The sequence below is a fragment of the Chelonia mydas genome, chromosome 15 (assembly GCF_015237465.2).
Source record: "Chelonia mydas isolate rCheMyd1 chromosome 15, rCheMyd1.pri.v2, whole genome shotgun sequence".
In the NCBI taxonomy this organism is placed as follows: Eukaryota; Metazoa; Chordata; order Testudines; family Cheloniidae; genus Chelonia; species Chelonia mydas.
Genome location: NC_057856.1, coordinates 15,177,237 through 15,196,893, shown reverse-complemented (window position 1 = coordinate 15,196,893; position 19,657 = coordinate 15,177,237). Strand labels below are relative to the sequence as shown.

The 19,657-nt window shown below is 44.5% G+C and overlaps 1 protein-coding gene across 2 annotated transcripts; it reads left to right on the top strand.

Moving 5' to 3' along the window:
• Positions 1-10,895: 10,895 nt before the first annotated feature.
• On the top strand, positions 10,896-18,592 carry LOC102942503 (peripheral-type benzodiazepine receptor-associated protein 1). Of its 2 annotated transcripts, XM_027817406.3 has the most exons (2): positions 10,896-16,172; positions 17,584-18,592. In XM_027817406.3, exons 1-2 carry the CDS (start codon positions 10,967-10,969, stop codon positions 17,799-17,801), a joined length of 5,424 nt encoding a protein of 1,807 aa, XP_027673207.2. In that variant the 5' UTR covers positions 10,896-10,966; the 3' UTR covers positions 17,802-18,592. The 2 variants fall into 2 exon arrangements, with proteins under 2 accessions (XP_027673207.2, XP_027673206.2); XM_027817405.3 differs by having other exon boundaries at positions 10,897-18,592.
• The last annotated feature ends 1,065 nt before the right edge of the window (positions 18,593-19,657 follow it).

Below are 19,657 nucleotides of genomic sequence, written 5' to 3'. Positions count from 1 at the left end.
GAACACACCCCGTCCCCTCCTAGGGGGCCTGTACCCTGGGGGCAGGAGCGAGGGGTCCCCCCTCCCCGGGGGCCTGCAGGGAAACATGAACTCCCCTCCCCCCAGGCACACGCTGCGAGTGCGAGCTGCACACTCTTGGGAGGGGGGGCCACAGGGACTGCACAGGCCACCTTTCTGAGAGAGGGACCCCTGGACCCCTTTGGGGGGCTCCCTCTCAGGGCTCCTGGCGGCCCCTGTGCGCGTGTGTGTACGAGCAGAGATCTGCACACACGGTCCTCTTGGGGCACAGGGCGAAAGAGGGGAGGGGACCCTTCGTCCAGCCCCCTTGGAAAGCCCTGAGGTGGGGCAGAGGAAGAGCCCAGCATTCACACTTCTGGGCTGAAGGGAGGGAAAACTGGGGAGGGCGCTGCACACACCTTTCTTTGGCACTAGCTTTAAGACAGTTTTAAAAGCCCCTTCCTTTATGTTGTTTGGGTTGGGCGGTTTAGTATTATCCGTTTTTTACTATTACTACTGCTGCTGGGTTGTATTTTATTTACTGTGCACCATCTTCCATGGAAGCATCTGTGGAAAAAGGGAAATGTTACTGAATAAATCCACCTGATTCTCTGAGCCACTAATACTCCCTCTTTGGGGGTACCTTTACAGGAGTGGGGGGGCTGCAGTTCCAGCATAGACCAGGAAGTCATTAGAAACTATCATATGCCCCACTGATATCAGACAAGATGCGCTGAGTAGCCCCACCACAAAATACACTAGTACAGCTAGTTCAGGTGCCATCATCCTGCTGGCTTCCCCGCTGAAGCTGTGCATTCCTACTTTCTCCAGAAAGAATGAAATCTGTGGAATAGTATAGCTAATACTAACCAACACAACAATGTGATGTGCTTTACAGCCTTTTCCCAGGTCTCCAAACATGGTTGCTCCCCAACTTCATCTCTCCCTGACTGGCTTCTCAATTTTCAGTAGACTTTCTAATGCACATTGTTGGCACAATCCTCTCTGGGAGTACTACCCAACTCCATTCTGTTTGTATTTGTGCCCCTTAGTTCCTCTCTGCATTGGACATGTCCCCAAGTGACTGAGACTTGGCAAATCTGACTCTTTAGGAAATGCTGTTCCTCTTTCCTGAAAAGCTTTAAGTCTTACAACAAACTTGTAGAGTCCTGTCAAACTCAGGTAATTTGAAAGGGTGAAATTTCAAACTGTTACGAGAGATTTTTAAAGTCTCATTAAAACATACAGAATAAATTCCTTTGAGTGGCATAGAATGAATCCATCAAATAATAATTATTATTTAATCAAATATTTTGCCTTTCTGGTGCTTTTTGTTCCAAGAACTCAAAGAACTTTACTAACATTAGGTAATGAGTTAAATCATGCTACAACCCCTGGCAACTAATTTAATACCTACCTCATCGGGGTGTTGTGAGAAATAATTAGTTTGTAAAATGCTTTTGACAGTTAAAATGCTATATAAATGTTAAGTGTTATGATTACTTTATTCTAATATTAGGCATTTAGGGATTATTATATCCATTTTGCTGATGGGGAAAATGAAGCACAGAGAGAGGTTAAGCAAAAGGAGCAGGGTGACTCAGAGAGGTAACTGTATATGTAGAGCAATTGCAGCTGTGCCTAGCAGGTACACAGTGGGAGAAAGCTGACTATTGCTCAGGAAAGAAAGGAGAAAAGGCAGATGAGATGGAAAAGCTGCAGAGTCTCTCTGATAAAAGTTCCTGGCGTACTACTGAAGTTGGATGTTTGTACTAAAGGTTTAAGAACATTGATATTTGATTAACAAGGACTAGTTGAAGTCTTACTGTACTGAAACCTGAAATATCCAAATCTGATACCATACTGACTGGGGAGAATAGCACTTATGTGTCTTCCAGTCCTGTAAATATGTGACACATGAACTGTTTCAAACCTTATCTTCATTTCTTTTCTGCCAAAACTCTTAATCACACCAGGGCTATAGTCCTTCAAAGACACCATAAATCCCTATTCTTTAAACTTCAGTTTTTCCAACATACAGATGCTCAGGTCCCCACCTGTTGCTGGAAAAAGAAATCCACCACCTTCTTCTTCAAGATGAAGTCCTAAAAGCACTACATGAAAACTAAGCCATCATCTGCAATTCTGATGAATGCCCTCCGTGGCTGGTAAGATAGAGTCCAAACAGTATCTGTGACCCTTACTAATGGAGATAGTCAACACTTCCTTTGTAGAGGAAAAGCTACCACCCATACTATAGTAAGCTATAGTCCATCCATTCTTAAGAAACCATTGTTCATTGCAGTTGTCTTCCCAAATAACCATCTGAATCCCTAAATCCCATTTCTAGCCAGATGATTGAGAAGCTTGCAAAGAACTGTGTACATTCCACCTACCAACTACCAATATCCTGCATACCCCTCAAATCAGGTTTCAGACTGAACACAACAGATACTGTGGTGATCACACTGGTGGATGATCTCTTGTCCATGGACAAGGGCTATGTAACAGTGACCATGCTGCTGCATCTCTCTATGACATTTGTTATTGTCAGTCATGAAATGCTGCTGTATCATCTCAAAGATGTGGCAGGGGTTTCCTCCCCCAGGGAACTGCTCCTTTGCCTCCAGAGCCTGTACCACCATTCTTCCACATGGAGTGAGACCAGGACCCCCAACTGTACTGAATTCGCAGCATGTTCTGCATTTGGCTAACGTGATCCCTGCTTTTGTGACCTTCAGGCTTGACTACTGCAATACGCTATACCCAAGAATGAAACTTATGACTTAAACAAAAACAAGAGAAAACACCTCCAAGAAATTCAAAATGTATGATTGAGTTTACTTGACAATGAATACTGTCCAGAGCACAGGTTTCAGTCCTTATCTTCCAAATCCTCCAAGGGCCTGCCCAAAACTACCTTAAGGGCCTCTTCGCGCTCAAAGATCATGATCTCCCATGACAGTTCCATTGTTGCAGGATAGATAACTCATCCTTGAGAGGAAATAAAGTTTTCTCAGCCACTAGCCCACAACAGCAACTCAGTCCCAGAGGATATGATATTAGACATATCTCACAGACTCATTAGACAAATGTAAAACCCATATCTTTGATTAACTTTCTCATAATAACAAAAAAAAAAACACAAAAACCCATGCTGACCCAGGGTGAGGGTAGGCGGGTGGAGCAGAGAGAAAGAAATCCTTTATCATGTTTACTTGTAGAATTTGTATACGCTTAGATAGAAATTCAGTTAAAGGGTCTATCTCTAATCTAGTACTGTGACATTCACTTCCAATAACTACTACTAATAGGATAAAACATTTACAAAAATCCATTTTCCATGTCCCAAACCATTTTATATGCCTCTCAATTGCAACTGTTAAAAGAATAAAATGGATAAAAGAATGAAGACATACTTCAACTTTTTTCACTTGAAATTCTTCACCCTACATTCCCATAAATTTGCTGACAAATGCTGTTTTTATATGTGTTGCCTTATCTCTTGAGTTGTTTTCTAATAGTAAGCATTTTTAAGCAATGAATTATGTATTGAGGTGGTTATTGTGACTCTTACTCTCTCATTTGAGGATTTAATACAAATTTATAAACTTGTTTTTTCTCCCTCTGTCTTGCCTTCTGTGATTTGGGTAATGTACATTGTCATATTAATTCTGTTTTAGGCAGATGCTTTCTACGTTATGGAACATTTCTTAAAGCATTCATGAAAAAAGTAAATACAGCCTCCCAGCCCCTCTCCCTCCAGAAAAAAAAGTTCACAAAGCTCTCCATCCTGAGAAAAAGGCTGGATGTGTTGACTTAATTGGTATTATTGTGTGCATAACACTAACATGAACAGATGCTCAAAACCCCTAATACAGAGGTTTCTCATGCTTTTAGATAATATGGGCCATGTCTTAATGGAGAGATTGACTCACGGACCACTATTCCTCCCATTCACAGCAGTCGCCTCCCCTTCCATTCATGGTCACATAACACCCGTGTCACAACTGCAGTAATTGCTTCCATGGAAAAACAATATTTGAAAATATGAAATATATATTTAGCTTCCTTTTAATGTGATTTACCAGCTGGAAACAAGGAAAGCCAGCACCAGGTGACCAGCCTGTTCTGCACAGACCAGCAGTCGAAGATTGAGTACTGTTGCTCTAAGAGCTAGCAAGATTTCAGCTAATACATTACTTGGGATCCACATATACAGAGTCTCCCCAAAGCTAGGAAACAAGTTAAAACACCATTTCTTCAAATACAGTTATGTTGGATAAGGTGAATGAAGCGTAACTTTGTTGAAAACATTTTTGAAAAATGTCCTCAAAACCTAGTCTTGTGAATTGTTTTGTGTATATATATATACATATATGTACAATTCACAAGACTAGGTTTTGAGGACATTTTCAAATATATATATATAGAGAGAGAAAGAGAGAGAGATTTAACAAAGATATACTCAATTTACACTGGCTGACATGACATTTTTTGCAGAAACCATGTTTAAAAATTGTTGGCTGACACAGGAAACTAGTGTACAGAATACAAAGCTTTGGTGATGCAAACTTGTACAAAGTATTAAAATCAATGTGCTATGAAGCTTTACTTTATATAGATATAGATATATATAAAAATCAATTTTTAAATTTGTATTGCATCAGTGTCTAGTTGCCCCAATCAGGGATTGGGGTCTATTGTGGTAGGCACGATACGTAGATATAATGAAACGACAGGATCTACTGAACTGAACAGAGGCCAAGAGTACATCCATATCTGAATAAGCTATGGGGTTTGATGGTTCTAAAAAGTAGCATGACGTTTCTTGCAAGCTATTTAATTATATCTTAAAATAGATAACTTTATGGCTAACAGACAGCTTACAGACAGCCCCCCAACCTGAAGCAAATACTCACCAGCAACTACACACCACACCACAGAAACACTAACCCAGGAACCAATCCCTGTAGCAAACCTTGTTGCCTACTCTGTCCCCATATCTACTCTAGTGACACCATCAGAGGACCCAACCACATCAGCCACACCATCAGAGGCCCATTCACCTGCATGTCTACTAATGTCATATATGCCATCATGTGCCAGCAATGCCCCTCTGCCGTGTACACTGGCCAAACTGGACAGTCCCTACATAAAAGAATAAATAGACACAAATTGGACATCAGGAATGGTAACACACAAAAGCCAGTGGGAGAACACTTCAGTCTTCCTGGACATTCTATAACAGATTTGAAAGTAGCTATACTTGAACAAAAAAACTTCAGAAACAGACTTCAAAGAGAAACAGCAGAACTAAAATTCATTTGCAAATTTAACACCATTAATTTGGGCTTGAATAGGGACTGGGAGTGGCTGGCTCATTATAGAAGCAGCTTTGCCTCTCATGGAATTGACACCTCCACATCTATTGTTGGGAGTGGACTACATCCACCCTGATCAAATTGGCCCTGTCAACACTGGTTCTCCACTTGTGAGGTAACTCCCCTCTCTTCATGTGTCAGTATATTTATGTCTGCATCTGTAACTTTCACTCCACCCATCTGAAGAAGTGAGGTTTTTACCCACGAAAGCTTATGCTCAAATAAGTCTGTTAGTCTTTAAGGTGCCACCGGACTTCTTGTTGTTTTTGTGGATACAGGCGAACACAGCTACCCCCTGATACTTGACATTTATAGCTAATGTTATTCTCTACGTATTGTGCATGTTCTTTAGTTCCTGTTCCTCTCTGATGGAAGTTTGATTATACTTTAGTTCTAATCACATGAATGCAGTATGCCATAGCAGGTGTATACATAATCTCAATTGTAGCAATTGCTTTATATTCTGGAGATGAGGCCTAATTTGAGCATATGCTACAGGTGCCATCTATTTTGTGAGCAACTAGTTTGTGACTATGTGTACCAGTGCCCTCTATTGGAGGTTTTATGTTTGTCTTTTGCTTTTTAATATTTCTTTTTCTTTCCAAAACTAAGATTTATACACAACAGAACCTATTCCAAAAGCAGCATGTTGTGCCAAATCTGAATTTGGTCCACCATCAATCATAAGATAAGAATATAAACAATAAATCAAAAGAAACTCTTACACGTAAGATAATAAAATTACAAAGTAGATGAACAAGAAATATTAATAATAAACTACAAAAAATGGGAAACAGAAAGAAAACCCAATCAACAAATGTCCCATAATTTTTTCATTTTTATCAGTCAATTGAAAGGAATCCCACTAGCTAGACCCATGTCAACCTCCATCAGTTCCTTCTACTCTCTTTTCTCTGACTCTAACTCACATGAAGTTGACATCATCATTTGGCCCCATCTACAGTGGGATTTTACATTTGATAGAAATCATATTTAAACTTTATTTAAAGTAAATTAAGCAAAATATTTTAACATGGTTTAGCCAACCAGACTATTTGAAAACATGATCTAGCATAGCACAGACTGTATTCTAGAGAGCTAGGCTCAGATCTTCAGGCCCACATTCTCCCCATTTCAGGCTGCTTCAGGAGAATCAGCTGAATGGTGGCACAGAGCTGGTAGAAGCATTTCTTCACTCTCCCTGTAGCTGGGGCATTTCTGCGCTAGCTGCTGTGGTGACTCTTTGGAGCCATTTGCAGGCAGCATAAACTTATGACAGGAGACTGGACTGATGCACAGACATCCCAAGAATGAGAGTGTGGCTTAATGTCACCTTAGCACTCTTCTTCCTTGAGCTGTGCTGTGCATTCCTCAGTTGTAGCCAAGGATCTATTTTTAAAAATGTCTTTGCCAGCTCCATCCACAGTAGCTTAGACAAACCGTATTTCAACTGAGTTTGTCTGAATCAGGCCAAACTGTTCAAGCAATATGGTTCCTCACCCAGATGGACCCTAAAGGGTGGCTACAAATCTGCAACATGGATCCTCACTGTTCCCTTCCTTGTGTTCTGCTGGGAATGAGAAGGGTCACTCATCTTACTGTCTCTCTTCTATTGCTACACCTTACTTTAAAAGTTTATTTGCACTAGGAAAGCAACCCATTACCAACAATGTAAGGCCCTGATCACACACAGATTTACCCATATGCTTAACTTTACACTTGTGAGTATTCTCATTGAGCTCATTGGACCACTCGTACACTTAAACCCATCCATAAGTCTTGGCAAGATCAGGGTCACTGTCAATAATGAGTCCTCCTGAACCAATGTTACAAATGGTTTGACTGCTAGTATAGATATGAAAAATCTGTTTTCAACATCATTACAAAAACTGACAGAGACTTTCAGAACCAAGTATCCCTACTATATAGGAGCTTAAACCATTTTCAGTACTAGTTCAGTGACCTATTGATAAACATTGTCAGCCACGATCACTTTCCTAATGCAGAGGAAGTTCTAGTAGCTGCTGCCATTACCTTGTTTTGAACAATGATGGTGTGTGTGAATGACTTTCTCAAAAGCAATACATCCTGATTAATGAGGGGACAGAGAATGGGGCATTTTTAAACAGCAGTTCCCAAATGTGGTCCTCTGAGCACTGTTGCTCTGAGGAGTTTTCACTGGCTGGTAACATAGTTGCTCTTGTCCTTGTTTCCAACTGCCTGTACATGAATTCAGATCCTTCAGTGCAAAAGAGTGGAAATCTGTAATACTTCCAGATGCCTGGCATAAAGACAGCAAAAAAAGTACACAAATATTTTCGGAACAAAATTGCTGTATTTGCAACAGGGAATTTACGGCCATGTCTACACTACCAATTTGTGTCGACAAAAGTGACGTCGACTTAAAATCGCAATTTTGTGTTCACACTTGTTCCCTCTGTCGGCAGACCGCATCCACAGTGGGGGCACCATCATCGAAGGTGTGAGCAATGCCCTGTGGGTATCTATCCCACAGTCCTTCTGTCGCTAGGTGTTGTGGGATGACGGAGTGGAACGTGGTGCATCTGGGGACAGTGCTAAGTGTCCCGTGATGCACTGCTTTCTGACCCAGCACTCCATGGGCTTCCGGCTTTCTTTTGCAGCATTTTTTCAACAGCCCTTCTTTGCTGTGCACCCTGGCATCTTTGTGAGAAGGGATGGATCTCACACTGCTGTCCTATGCTCTGTTAACTGTCATGAAGACATCGCAGATGGCAGTGCAGTTAATCATAAAGTTCCTACCTGAAGAAGACTCACAGGTGCCCGACATGTTGCGTGATATGGATAGGAGCAACTTTAGATTGCTTTTGGCATTCACAGAGCAGGTGCATAGGGTAAGCTGTCGCTTTGGGGCTTGTAAAACAAGCACTGAATGGTGGGATCGTATCATCATGTAGATGTGAGATAGCGAGCAGTGGCTACAGGACTTTCGGATGCAGAAAGCCACCTTCCTGGAACTGTGTGCGGAGCTCGCCCTGGACCTGCAGCGCAAGGACACCAGAATGAGAACTGCCCTCTCGGCAGAGAAGCTAGCAACTCTGTGGAAGCTAGCAACTCCAGACTGCTACCAATCTATTTAGAGTGGGGAAGTCGACCGCAAGTGTGCAAGGCAATAAATCGCATCCTGCTATGAAGGACTGTGACTCTGGGAAATGTGCGTGAAATAGTGGATGGCTTTGCAGAAATGGGTTTCCCTAACTGTGGAGCGGCAATAGATGGCACACATATTCCAATTTTGGCACCAGATCACCTTGCGATGGAGTACATCAGTAGGAAGGGGTACTTCTCCATGATGTTGCAGGCACTTGTGGATCACTGTGGGCATTTCACTGACATCAACGCGGGGTGGTCTGGGAAGGTGCATGACACACACATGTTCAGGAACAACAGCCTGTACAGAAAGCTGCAAGTGGGGATTTTCTTTCCTAACCGGAAGATTACAGTGGGGGGTGTTGAAATGCTCATAGTGATCCTGGGGGACCCTGCATACTCCTTACAGCTGTGGCTCATGAAACCTTATATGGGACACCTGGACAGCACTAAGGAGCGGTTCAACAACAGGCTCAGTAGGTGCCAGATGGCAGTTGAATGTGCCTTTGGCAGATTAAAGGCACGCTGGCGATGCCTTTATGGCAGGTTGGACCTCACTGAGGATAATATTTCTATGGTCATATCTGCATGCTGTACGTTGCATAATCTCTGTGAAGCTAAGGGTGAAAGGTTTGCTCAGAGGTGGAGTGCTGAGGCAGACCGCTTGACTGCTGATTTTGAGCAGCCAGAAACCAGGGCTGTCAGAGGAGCCCAGAGGAGAGCTATTCAAATCAGGGAGGCTTTGAGGCAATGACCACCAGTAACATATTTCTGTCTGAGTTGCTCCAATGTTACCTTACATGCAGTTTTTCTACGGGGCAATGGTGACATTTGGGGCCTTATATTCCTGTAACAAAGTGATTTAAATGCCTGTGCATGTATTGGCAGTGCCTGCAATCTCACCTTGAAGAAAAAAAAATAAAGATGATTTACCATTATAAAAGTTTGCTTTTATTGCACAAGAAGCTAACTTTGTCCTCGGGGTTAGGTCCTCTTTCCGCCACCTCTGTGTGCCACCTCTGAAGTATCCATGGGACTCTTGGTGATGGAGGTGGGGTCATCACCAAGGACCTCCATCACCAAGGATGGCATCCAGCTCCTTATAGAACCAGCGGGTCTTAAGTGAAGCACCTGAGGGAAGGTTTGCCTCCGTCGTGTTATGGTACGCCTGCTTCAGCTCCTTTATCTTCACGCTGCACTGCAGCATGTCCCGATCATAGCCTTTTCATACAAGCCTCGTGAAATCTGCCCATAGGTATCCCAGTTCCTATGGCTCAAGCGCAGCTGGGACTGCATAGCCTCCTCTCCCCATATACTGAGCAGATCCAACAGCTCTGCAGTGGTACAAGCGGGAGAGCGTTTGCTGCGATATCCTGCCATGGTCATCTGGGAAGATGCAGTGAGACCTCTCCACCCCGAGCAAACAGGAAATGGAATTTCAAAAATTCCCAGGGCTTCTAAAGGGGAGGGGCGGATGGTTGTTTACCTGACTACAAGGCAGTGGAGTTCAAACAGCTGACCACAGTGGTCAGGATGGGCATTGTGGGACACCTCCTGGAGGCCAATTAAAGTGATGAAATGAAGCGTGGGGTCTACACTTGCACTTTGTTGACAAAAAAATAGAGGAAAAAGATGTAAATCTCTCATGAGGGTGGATGTATTTTGTCTCCAAAACCGGGCATTTTCCCCAATAAAAGTTGCCTCGCAGTGTGTACACACTCACTGTTTGGATCAACAAATGGCAGTTTTGGTGACAAAACATGGCCGTGATGGTAAATGGGAGAAAAGGTGATTCCTATAATAAGGAACAGGAAGGCTGCCAACGAGATACTTCTTGTGTTACCAAGTGGGCCATGCCATTAAAACGTTTGACAACCCCTGCTCTGAATGCAACGCAGCAATTCCTCTGGAGTTTTAGCAGATGGCATCTTTGACTTGCTCCGTTCTGGCTGTCTCAAGGGGGGGGGCGGGGGTTTGTTGCATAAGTGGGAAGAGTAGCAGCCTCTCACGTTTGGAAGATAATCTTGATTTGGTGAAGAATGCTTTATGCTTCTTTGTGCATGCAGTCCGGTTCGCGCTGCTGCCCGGGGTTAACCCGACACAGGAGAAATCCACGCACGGGCTGGGGATATGGGGAGCGGGGTTACCCAACGCACACCGAGGCGACCTCTGAGGACTGCCAAGACGCAGACTGTTCACACCGGCTCCAGGGGCTGGGGCAAGCCCGGGTCAGCGGGAGGAGGCAATGGGGGGCGGAAGGGGGCCGCGAGGAGGCGGCTGCCCCGCTGGGGAAGCGGGGAGTTAGGGCCTCGCCCGAGGGGCCCGAGCCGAGCGCTGAAGGGGCCGCGCGCGCGCGCGCCAGCGGCGGTTGGCGGCCGTTCCCCGCCGGCCCGCGCTCCTCGCTTCGCCCCTCGGCCGGCCCTGCCCCGCCGCCGCCGCCGCGCCTCCCCTGGGCCATGACCCGAGACAGCCCGGGCGGGGGCCCGCCCCCGGGGGCCCGGCTGTCTCCCCGCAAGGCCCCGGCGCCGCCCGCCGGCAGCCAGGCCCAGCACGACGAGCACAAGCGGGAGCTGGAGGCGCTGCGGGCCGAGCTGGACGGGGAGCGGCTGCGCTCGCAGGAGAGCCGGCGCCGCTTCGCCGCCGAGGCCCGCGAGCTGCGGGAGGCGGCCGAGCGCGACCGGCAGCTGCTGGCCGACCAGCTCCGCTCCAAGTGGGAGCAGCAGCGGGCCCGAGAGCTGCACCAGCTGCGGGAGCTGAGCCTGCGGGAGCGGGAGGCCGAGATCCGCCAGCTCCTCCGCTGGAAGGACGCCGAGCTGCGCCAGGCCCAGGAGCTGCTCCAGCGGGAGCGGGACGCCGCCGTGCGGCAGGCCCGGGACCTGCAGCGGCAGCTGGCCGAGGAGCTGGTGAGCCGGGGCTACGGCAGCACCCGGGGCGGCCCCGCGGGGCTGAGCAGCGAATGCCGCGGCAAGCTGCAGGAGGTGCTGGGCAAGCTGCGCTGGGAGACCGATGGCGACCAGGCCGCCCGCATCCGCCACCTCAGGGCCGAGCTGGAGCTGGAGCGGAGCCTCTTCCTCAAGTACATCCTGGAGCGCTTCGAGGGCGAGCAGCAGCCCGCCGGCTCCCCGCACAGGCCCAGGCACGGCCCGCAGCCCCGCCTCAGCAGGAGCCTCCTGGAAGGGCCGAGGCCCCGCTCCTTGGAAAGCCTCATCGCCGCCGCCTCCCCGGATGGGGGAGCCGCCAGGTCGCGCTCGCTGGACAGCAGCCTAGCCAAGCCCGAGTCTTCCCAGGCAGCGCGCCAGGCCCCGCTGGAGGGGAGCCCGCCGCAGAGCCCCTGCCGGGGGCAGCAGCCGGCCCAAAAGGCCTTAGAACAAGCTGCCAACCCCCAGGAAGGAGCTGCCAAGGAGCTCCCTCTGAAGCCCACCAGCCAGGAGCGGCCCCTGGAGTGCCTGGACTCGCCTCCTGAAGGGAAGATGGGCAGCTGGGGGTCTGCAGGAGAGGGTGGCACCCTGGCAGTGGGGCAGCAGCAGGAGTGGCTGTCTGGCAACAATTACAGCCAGCTGGTGAAGCAGAACACCGACCTGCTAAGTGCCCTGGAGGATCTAGAGCGGCGATGCACGGCCCTTAAGGAAGAGAACGGCCTTCTGAGGAGGAGCAGTTTCCCCGAGATGCAGGAGAAGGTGAAGCGGCTCAAGAAGAAAAATGCAGATCTGGCCATCATTGCCAAGCGATTGGAAGAGAGAGCCAGGAAACTCCAGGAGTCCAACCTCAAGGTGGTCCATGCCCCAATACCACTTTCCCTCAAAGGCTCCAATGTGGAACTGTGCAAGAAAGCATTTGCCCGGCAGCGGGCTAAAGACCTGAGCGAACAAGCTAGCATCCTTCTAGCCAAAGATAAACAAATAGAAGCCTTGCAGAGAGAGTGTTGGGAGCTGCAGGCCAAACTGGCCACAGGCAAGGAGGGCTCATGCTGGCTCAATTTAAGTGACTTTGATCGTTTGTTGCGGGAGTCTCAGAAAGAAGTGTTACGATTACAGAGACAGATCACGCTGAAGAACCTGAAAGAGTCTCTACAGTCCTCCAAAATGGGTCCAGACAGTTCTTCTCCAGCTGTTACCATGTGCCTAATACAGGAAACACTTGCACCAAACACTGATGCAAGCTTAGATGGTTCATCTTTGCCAAAACAGACACCACCAGGATCAATCACTTTGGCAAAGGATATTAAGCCAGTAGTATTACCTTTGGGAAATGTGTCTGAGGAATATGAAAACATCCCTTTGAAAACAGACCCAGACAGCAAAAATCAAATACAGCATTTGGAAGTAGAGCTTAGTAAGAAAAGTAAGCAGTGTGAAAACCTTGAACAAGAAATGGAGAAAAAGCAGAAAAAATGTGAAGAGTTGGAAATGCAGCTTCAGGAAGTGCTGACTGAAAATGCCAAAGTGGCTGAGGAAAACGCTCAACTCAGTGGGAAAACTAAATGGACAGAAAAGGTTGAATCTGAAAATGCTGACCTGAAGGTGAAACTAATGGGAGTGACAGAGGAGCGGAATTCTGCTGTCCAGTTGACCAAAGGACTTCAAACCAAGGTGGAGGATTTAGAGCATGTACTGAAGGACATGAAAGAAATGGCAGAGAGAAGGCAACAGCTGGAAGTTGACCATGAGGAAACACTGTTAGCACTGCAGAAGAAAGAAGAGGAGGTCAAATATTTGCAGCAGGCCCAGGTAGAAGCAAAAAGGGAACATGAAGAGGTAGTACAGCTATTAGAAGCCCAGGTGAGGGAATTGGAAAATCAGTATCACAGTCAAACTGAACATTTTAATCTTCTGTCTCAGGAACTCGAACAATTACAAATAAAAAATTCTGACCTTGTGACTTCAAACTTGCCACATGCTATGTGCTGTTCCTCAGAAGATTGCCATGCTCTTCAGTGCAGTAAAAATATTAGTGACGTAGACTTTGTATCCACTCCTGCTGCTTCTAAGAAGCAAACCAAGAAACTGGAGTTCCAGTCAAACTCCTCAAAATCAGAATCCACACAGTACAGTCCTAAGTCGTGCCCCACTCCAGAGGGGGATAGTGCAAGTGAGGTGGATGAATTGGAGACAGACAAATTTTCCCTAATCTTGGAGCCTGAGAGACAAGGTCCCGCAAAACTTCAAGTGTTTTTAGCTCGATACAGCTATGACCCTTTTGATGGTCCTAATAAGAACCCTGAGGCAGAGCTTCCACTGACAGCTGGAGAATACATTTACATCTATGGAGAGATGGATGAGGATGGCTTCTTTGAAGGAGAGCTGATGGATGGCAGAAGAGGGCTTGTTCCCTCTAATTTGATAGAAGAAGTTTCAGATGATGACCTCATGACCTTTGTGCCTCCAAAGACAAGTGACCTCTCCCATACTTCAGATCATGAAATGAGTTTCCTCAGCAGAAGTGCTAGTAGTGGAGAAAAGAGTGATTGCCATGATGAAGAAATCAGTGTCAATCTATTGCCCAGTAGACTAGAAGGAGACATGGAAATGCCTGATCATACAGCGGTGCCTTATCCAAGAAATTTGACTCTAATCAAACAGTTTGCAAGAAGTGTTGTTATAGGCTGGGAGTCACCACTCATGCCAGCTGGCTGGGGAGATGTGCAGAGCTATAACATTTATGTAGATACAGAACTTTGCCAAAATGTGAGGTCTTGTTGTCAGACTCAAACAGCAATTGAGAATCTGGATTTAAAGATTAAGGCTTATCGGATCTCAGTACAAAGTGTGACAGAGAAGGGAAACTCGGATAAGATGCAATGTACCTTCCTTGTAGGGCAAGGTTTCCATATAGCACCAGCACTTCTGAAACTTAGGAGCATCACTGCCACTTCGGCGGAGGTCACTTGGTTACCAAGCAGTAGCAACTACACTCATGCAGTGTACCTTAATGAGAAGGAGTGTGATGTGACAAAGGCAGGGATCTACTGGTACACTTTCCATAACCTGCAACCCAGCACTCAATACAATGCAAAAGTGGAAACACAGCTTCAGAGGACAGTATGGGATTTGCCTCAAGAGAAATGGGAGCAGAAATCAGCAATGATTAAGTTCATAACTCCATCAGCAGGACCACCTGATGCTCCACTTGATGTCCAAGTACAGCCTGATCCCTCAGCGGACATTCTGGTTATCAGCTGGCTACCAGTGACAATTGATGCAGCAGGATCATCCAATGGGGTACGTGTTACTGGTTATGCTGTGTATGTCAATGGACAAAGAGTAAGAGAAGTTATATCTCCAACAGCTGGCAGTGCCATAGTAGAACTTTCCCAGTTAGACATGCTACAAGGGTCTCAGAAGGTTTCTGTGAGAACTGTCTCCCCCAATGGAGAGTCAGTTGATTCTGTGCCAGCTCTGATTCCCTCAGCCATGTTAAATGTTCCCAGTTGTTCTTCATCATCAAAGTCTATGTCTACCAGCCTGACCTCTGGACTACCCTATGGGGAATTCATAGACTCTCAGCATGTGAAAATCCCTTTGACACATTGCATATCTTCACCCTCTTCAGAGATGTTCATGGCCAGTCAAGATAACAAATTCACCATTCACTTCACCTCCAACTGCAGAGACTCAGTAGCTTCTCTGCCAGCAAGCATCCCTCCACCCCAGTTGTTCTCCTCTCAGAGTTCTTCCTTGATACATGAGCTTGCAATGTGCAACATTGGTGATAACTTAGCAAGAGATAAAGATGATAAATGTTTAAAGTCTTATCAGCAGACAGCAGTCAGTGTGCAACATTCAGGCCTTGTCTTTCCAACTAGATGGTGTGAAGAATCAGTCAATTCCAGGATGTCACCTTTAAAAGAACTTGCTGAAGATAGCCAGAGAAAGAGGATAAAAGAGCTCTTTGTTACTAAAAAAGCTGTGCTTGAAAATCAAACAGACACTAGCAACATGAAAATGTCTATTATCACCCACTATGTGCACTCTGACGACAAGTCTGTGAAAGATTCAACCACTGGAGATATTGAGGGATATGATGAGAGCTGCTTGAGTTCTGTGCCTGAGCTGTGTTCTAGTCAGCTTGAATTGGAGGAGGACAGTTACAGAGACATAGGTATACATGATATCTGTGTTCAGGAAGTCCCAGATATTTCCACTGAGAAGAAACAGATGAAAGGATTATCCGAAGAAGTCCCCAGCCTAGCGACGTCTAGAGGTGAAATAAAGGAAGACCAAATATCAAGAACAGAAAACTGGCAATTGAATCCTGTTGGTGACCACAGCCACAGTTCTGATCTTTCAGATATTTTGGAAGAGGAAGAAGAGGACCTGGATTTAGACACGCAGGAAGAGAATAGAATAAAGGTTGTTGGTAATGATTCCAGGCTACCGGAGCTTCCAGAGTTTCCCATGCAGTGGGCTCAAAACAGAAAAATGAGCAAGGCTTTAAGAATAGGCCAAGCAGGGACATCTTCATTTTCCAGAACAGGCCCTCTGAGAAGCTTTGTCTCAGAGGAAATAGTTAATGATGATTCAGTAAGGATATTTGTGGCCCTTTTTGACTATGATCCCATACTGATGTCACCTAATCTTGATGCAGCTGAAGAGGAGCTCCCATTTAAAAAGGGGCAGATTCTAAAGGTGGTTGGTGATAAAGATGCTGATGGCTTTTACAGAGGTGAATATGCAGGAAGGGTAGGGTATATTCCCTATAATATGGTGTCTGAAGTGCAGGTGGAGAGTAATGAAACGAAACAGCACCTGTTAAAACAAGGTTCCTTTACTGATGAAAAATCTGTGATTAACTTAGTAAAGGTGGATACACAGAATAACAATAAGTCTCGCACAGAACATAGCTGGCAGGATAGCAAGGCTGAACAGCTTACTTCTAAGACAATGGTGGCTGTCTTTGACTACAATCCAAGGGAGAACTCATTAAATGTAGATGTGGAAAGTGAGCTGACATTTAGTGCTGGAGACATCATCACAGTATTTGGGTCTGTGGATGATGATGGACTCTACTATGGGGAGTTAAACGGACAGAGAGGCCTTATCCCTTCTGACTTTCTAAAAACTATCTCTTGGGATGAAGAGTAAAAGAGGATTTATTTAAAAGACACCTCTGCAGAGAGTTATAGAAGAAGGAAAAGAAAAATCTGATATATCAACAACAAAAAAGCACAAAATGTAGATGAACAATTAAATCTTTAGCGAAGTCTAGCATTAAAAACTATCCATGCAAATGCCTCCTACAAAATGTATATTTTTAAGAATTGAACAACTAGACAATTCATATGTACTTGAATCTCCGCTCATATGAGATTAATAGTTTGAACTATTTGCAGGAGACTCCAAATAGATTTTTAGTTGTGAAACAAACTGGGTACCTTTACATTTGTTTCAAAGACCTGTAAGAAAGTTAGAAGTAACTTTTAAATATTTTCCTGTAGGGATTATGAAAAGACTGCATCGCAGAGATAAAAGTGAATTTCACATACAGTTTAAAACATTGTGTGACCTTAATCTTTTTTTTCTTTTTCTTTTTAAATAAGGAGGAGATGTACATAGAGAAAATATGTTAGTACTTAATGGATCAACTTTTCCCACTTTCTAGAGTACATACAGTATTGGTGTGAAATGGCTGTTAAAAGCATGCCAGATAATCTTTTTCTTAAGGGGTAGATGAACTTTGACTACTTTTTAGCATGTCTTTCTCTACAAAAATAACTGATTCATTAGCCCACTTCTCTTCTTCATTGAGAGTTGCAGTTCAAAGAGAGGAAGATGTTCCAAATGTGTAGAATGCTACAGTGACTGTGGGCAGAATGTTCCAATAGCTGACAGAGCAAAACAAAAATATTTAACGGTAGACACCTACCTATTACAGTGTCCAAATGATTTCCAGCTCTGAACTGAATATAAACCCTTTTTCATTTGAGATTTTGATTTTAAGGAAGACACTGGTTTCCCTCTAGCCAGTTGCTCCCATTAAAGCTCGTATTATGTAGTCAAAACTTAACAGCTACATATGCTTTAATACTGTGGTTTCTTTGTGTGATTTACACTGAAATTTTTCTTTCCTGTTTCAGAGTGGGAGGTCTGTAATACCTCAACACTTGTTGAAAAGAATATGCCCTCTCCTGCTGTCATTGAAATCTGTAGGAGTTTTTCAGTCGACTTCAAGGAGAGCTGGATTGCGTCCACTGGTTGCACTTCATTGTCTCACATCTCAAGGGTTACTAACATAGGCATTTGTCCTATAAATATGCATTTATGCTTAGGATCACATAAGGCATGCTCCACATAGGAGTTAGTACCAAAAGTGTTCTTGCACTAAGGGCTGTGTTAAATAGCTTTGCACACTGTAAGGCTTACATTTGCTGCAGAGAATAATCCTCCCAATGACAGGCTTTCATAGGAAGGATTCTGTTGGGTTAACGTTAGGCTCCCAATCTGGAGATGACTCCATTCAGGCACAGCAGTCCGCTTGCACAAACTTACTCTCAGGGACAGGGCGTCCTTTTGTGCCGTTTGTATTGAAAATGGAGGGGTCAGTTTCTGTCCTTTAACTTATTTAAATATTTTACTTGTTCACTTATTTATGGAGATATTAAACTGTTTTACTTGTTTACTTATTTAAATATTTTACTTGTTTACATATCTAAATACTTGTTTTACTATTGTATGATTCAGACTATGACTACAGAAGCTGTGAAGAGTGACTCAAAGCTCTTGAAGTAGGATCAAAGCTGTATATGTAGACGGGTTTGAAAACAGGAGAGTTTGCAGATGTTTCCTTATGAGATGTATTCTTTGTGTTATGATGTTACTTTTTAGACCTATGGGAAGTTTACTGTCTTATATACCAATGTTAATTTCCTTGCATATTTCACTTTAATTGTCTTAAGAAAGCAATTTGTTTCATTTTGAAATTTGAATTTTAAAAGTGATATCCATCGGTGCTGGTGATACATTTTTATTTTAAAAAAAAGTATTTTAATAAAACTTATTTCTTATTTTCTGAGAATTTGCCCCTGTTCTTCATTGACACTTAAAGTGGTGTTATGAACTTGCAAAATTTTGATTAAAAGTTTTTTGACTTCTCTTGTTTGGTTTTCCCATTTCATCCTGTGTCTAAACAATACACCAATCACTTTGAAGCCTAATAAATTTTCAGATTTAAGGCCCTGATTTTGGGTTGTGGCAGAATTGACCTTGGTTTATCCCTAAGGGTAGAGATGGTATTTTTATGCCACCTTTGAACCTCCTGGATTCTGGGCAGCTGGGGGCCGGTTTTGTCCCAGAGACAAGTAATTGCCCAGTAGCCTAGAATAAACAGAGCACAGATTGTTCCAGCCATGCTTCCTTCTGTTGTGCACCCTTCTGTGGTTTCAGATAGTATTTCTTTCTAACATTCATTTATTTTCTAGATTTAAACGAGCATGCATGGTGGCAACAAATACTTGTTATGAGAAAATTGTCACCCATGCAGAAAACAGTAGTATATGCTAATTATTCATTTATATAAATAATTATATGGTACCACTAGATGGCAGCAGAGCCCACAGTATCAGACTATAGTGTATGGCCGTGTGCTAAGGACATGGTCAGGTTAAACATCACTTTGTTTTTTTCTAAGCTGTTGGTGGTGACACCGTTAGATTATTTTTAAAAAGAACTGTTAACAATGAATTTACTTTTAACTGTTTATGCTGTTTATTTTTTGCATTTCTCTTTTTTGCACAACATCCCAAAGTGCAGAAAGAATAGCAAATATGGCAGGCAACCAGCTTGGTTTAACAGTGAAATCTTCGGTGAGCTTAAGCTCAAAAACGAAGCTTACAAGAAGTGGAAATTTGGACAGATGACTAGGGAGGAGTATAAAAATATTGCTAGAGCATGCAGGGGTGTAATCAGGAAGGCCAAGGCACAATTGGGGTTGCAGCTAGCAAGGGATGTGAAGAGTAACAAGAAGGATTTCTACAGGTATGTTAGCAACGAGAAGAAGGTCATGGCAAGTGTGGACCCTTACTGAATGGGGGAGGCAACATAGTGACTGATGATGTAGAAAAAGCTGAAGTACTCAATGCTTTTTTGCCTCGGTCTTCACAGACAAGGTCAGTTCCCAGACTGCTGCACTGGGCAACACAGTATGGGGAGGAG